Raw genomic sequence first — 2,817 nt, forward strand, 5'->3', positions numbered from 1 at the left:
TGGTGTACTATTCCTTTAAGCCCAATAAAGAAGTTTCAGTTCTTAGACATGTCAATAGAGGGCGCACTCGCTCTATGAAGTCACCTAGCCATTGTTACAGGTGTCACTAATATTACAATTAGTAGACTATACGTCATACAGGTAAGCTAATGTCAGGCAATTTAAAATAAATACATTTCAGAGTGTCATTTAGTGTTTTTGACTGATTTTATACATGTTTTGTTGATACATATTGGCTAATCGTTAGCTGAAACTAGAGACCTCGTTATTTTTAGTCTAAATTGACTGCATTGCATTGCTAAAGACTAATATACTGTTCAAACTGTAATAGTTTTATATCAATAAAACTGCTTTGCTGCTTAATTATTTTTTTTCAATTTAAATGTATATATTTATTGCTTCTCTTACTAAATTGACAGAAAAAAAATAGGAGAAAGGATCATAGCATTGCTTTTAGTTGATTGAGCTTTACCAACATCTTCATGTAGAGTTTATGATATTTTTTTTATGCTGCAAAAAAAGCTAAAAAAAAAAACAAAACAAAAAACTGTAATGGTAGATTTGCATTAAATGCCCACTCCCAATGTTCCTAAAAAAAATTTCAGGGCTGAAATGATTAATTGAGTATTAGAATAATCATCGCTCCATCAAGCAATCGAATAATCCTTGATGGGAAAATAGAGATAATAAAAACATGCTATTAGCTGAAAGATCAAGCTGTTCTGAGCAGCAATAAGCCTAAACTGAATTTATACAAAACCCAGAAATGTAGTATTATACATTTCTAATCTATAAGCTTTATCCAGAAGTACCATAGTGGTGCAGGTTTAGCTTCACCTGGTTCAAAATATGTGTAAGAGTCTCCTATAAGGGACATATAAGAAAAATAATACATAGTTAACTTCTATCCCCTGTAGATTCTCAATTTTATTCTTTAGACTAGACTTGAAAATTCCAAACAGTGTAAATAAAATAAAAAAGAACCATTATTTATCTTTTTTAAGTTGTATTGGAGACAATATTTTGCATTTTCAGAGTTGAAATTATAACTTGAGACGAAGAGAGAAACTAATCTTTAATAATACTGGTGTTTTGTAATGGGACTCACTCTGTGTTCCCCCATAGGGTCCAGACAAGTATGGTCCAGGAGGTCCTGGTGGCCCTGGTTGTCCTGGTTGTCCAGGTTGACCATCATAGCCTCTTCCTGGTGGTCCAGGAGGCCCCTGAGGGCCTGGTGGTCCAACAATTGATTCTCCTCTTGGGCCCTGGTCAAAAAGAAAGCTTAGATCATCCTAGGAGTGAGAAACTGGGATCTCTCATCCAGATAGTTAAACGTAGAGATCTATTATCTTCCTAAAATCAGTGTTAATATGATATTTATTTTAAATGTCAGTGTATTTAAATTAGTAATAAAAAGAGGCATTTGAAAAGCCTCTTTGTTTCATACAGAAATAACAGTTAATTCTTTCCAAGAGTTGTTCATAATCTGTCGATCATAAGGAGCTATGACTCTTCCTCCACGGTTTTCCACATGGAACCATCAGAGTATTAGTTTTATATCTTCTTAGGTATGATGTGCTGAAAAAGCAGCCTGAGCTGAGGCTGCATTTATACTTACATTATGTAATATAAAAAGCATAAACCAGGCTTTAATGTGGTCACAAAACACCCTCCTTCGACTTTACATGAAGTTAAATATGAGGCTATAGAAAATTCAAAATGCTGCATAGGATAATTTTGATGCGGACATCTCTCCAATCCTTAAAAGTAGGCCTTAAAGTATTGCAATGCGATTTTATTTCGATTTTCCTTTGCACCAACCCAAAGCTTGTAAATGTTTCACCCAGGTGGTCGGTCCATTGTTTCAGGACTTTCTTATGTGAAAAAGTGTTTACTTATCCTTGGATGCATGGATCTGTGTGCTAGCAGCAACTATCTCTACCTTTCTGCGTGGCAACAAACCCACTTAAACCATTTAACCACCACCTAAAGGGCTAGATGAAGAACTACTCTTGTTAAATACAGTGCGATTAAAAATCATCAATTCATTTTCTTAATCACAATTATATTGCAAATGCAATAATTGTCCAGCCCTACTTAAAAGTTTGAATATTTTTAACAAACTTGGCACATCTTCAACATTTCTAGACTGTCAATATATTTTATCAGAGCCTGAACTTAAAAAAGTGACTCAGTAGGGAGGGATGCACCTAAAATTAAGGCTTATATTGAAGTTAGTATTGCTTCTATTATCGATGTTTACCTAAAATATGTTCAGTACCACGTTCACACTGAGATTGTTTCTCTGCTTCACCCCTCATTAGCTTCACTTTCACATACCCCCATAATACCACATGGTCGACCCCCTGCCCCCCTGAAATACTTAGTCACATCACAACAAGGAGGTATTTAGGCTAAATAGTGGGTTAGTGGATTTAATTCCATGCCCAGGGTCTTTCTGCATGGAGTTTTTATGTGCTCCCTGTGCATGCTTGGGTTCTCTCCGGGTACTCCGGCTTCCTCCAACAGAATCAGAATCAGAAATACTTTAATAATCCCAGAGGGAAATTTCTTTTGGGAAATTACTTTTGTTACACGCTCCAGTTACAGTTTTTTTTATATATATCTATATACATATATTTATATTAGTGCTGTCAAAATTATCGCGTTATTATCGCGTTAACGCGAGGCCATTTTAACGGCGATAATTTTTTTAACGCGAGATTAACGCTATGTGGTTTTATGGTACAATTTTCCAAGTACATCCCGCTGCAGCCTGCGGGAAGGCGGGGCTATTTTCCCCCAGTGTATGCATTT

At 35.7% G+C, this 2,817-nt stretch overlaps 1 protein-coding gene across 5 annotated transcripts in view; it reads right to left on the minus strand.

The window, feature by feature from the left end:
* col18a1 (collagen, type XVIII, alpha 1) overlaps nt 1-2,817 on the minus strand; it is a 68,262-nt gene that overhangs the window by 5,469 nt on the left and 59,976 nt on the right. For all 5 annotated transcript variants that reach the window (XM_015371695.1, XM_015371692.1, XM_015371693.1 and 2 more), the window contains one exon: nt 1,109-1,265. In XM_015371695.1, the coding sequence (XP_015227181.1) occupies nt 1,109-1,265 (157 nt within the window). The remainder of the gene's footprint in view (nt 1-1,108; nt 1,266-2,817) is intronic.

Source organism: Cyprinodon variegatus, unplaced genomic scaffold (assembly GCF_000732505.1).
Source record: "Cyprinodon variegatus isolate N-32 unplaced genomic scaffold, C_variegatus-1.0 Scaffold63, whole genome shotgun sequence".
Taxonomy (NCBI): domain Eukaryota; kingdom Metazoa; phylum Chordata; class Actinopteri; order Cyprinodontiformes; family Cyprinodontidae; genus Cyprinodon; species Cyprinodon variegatus.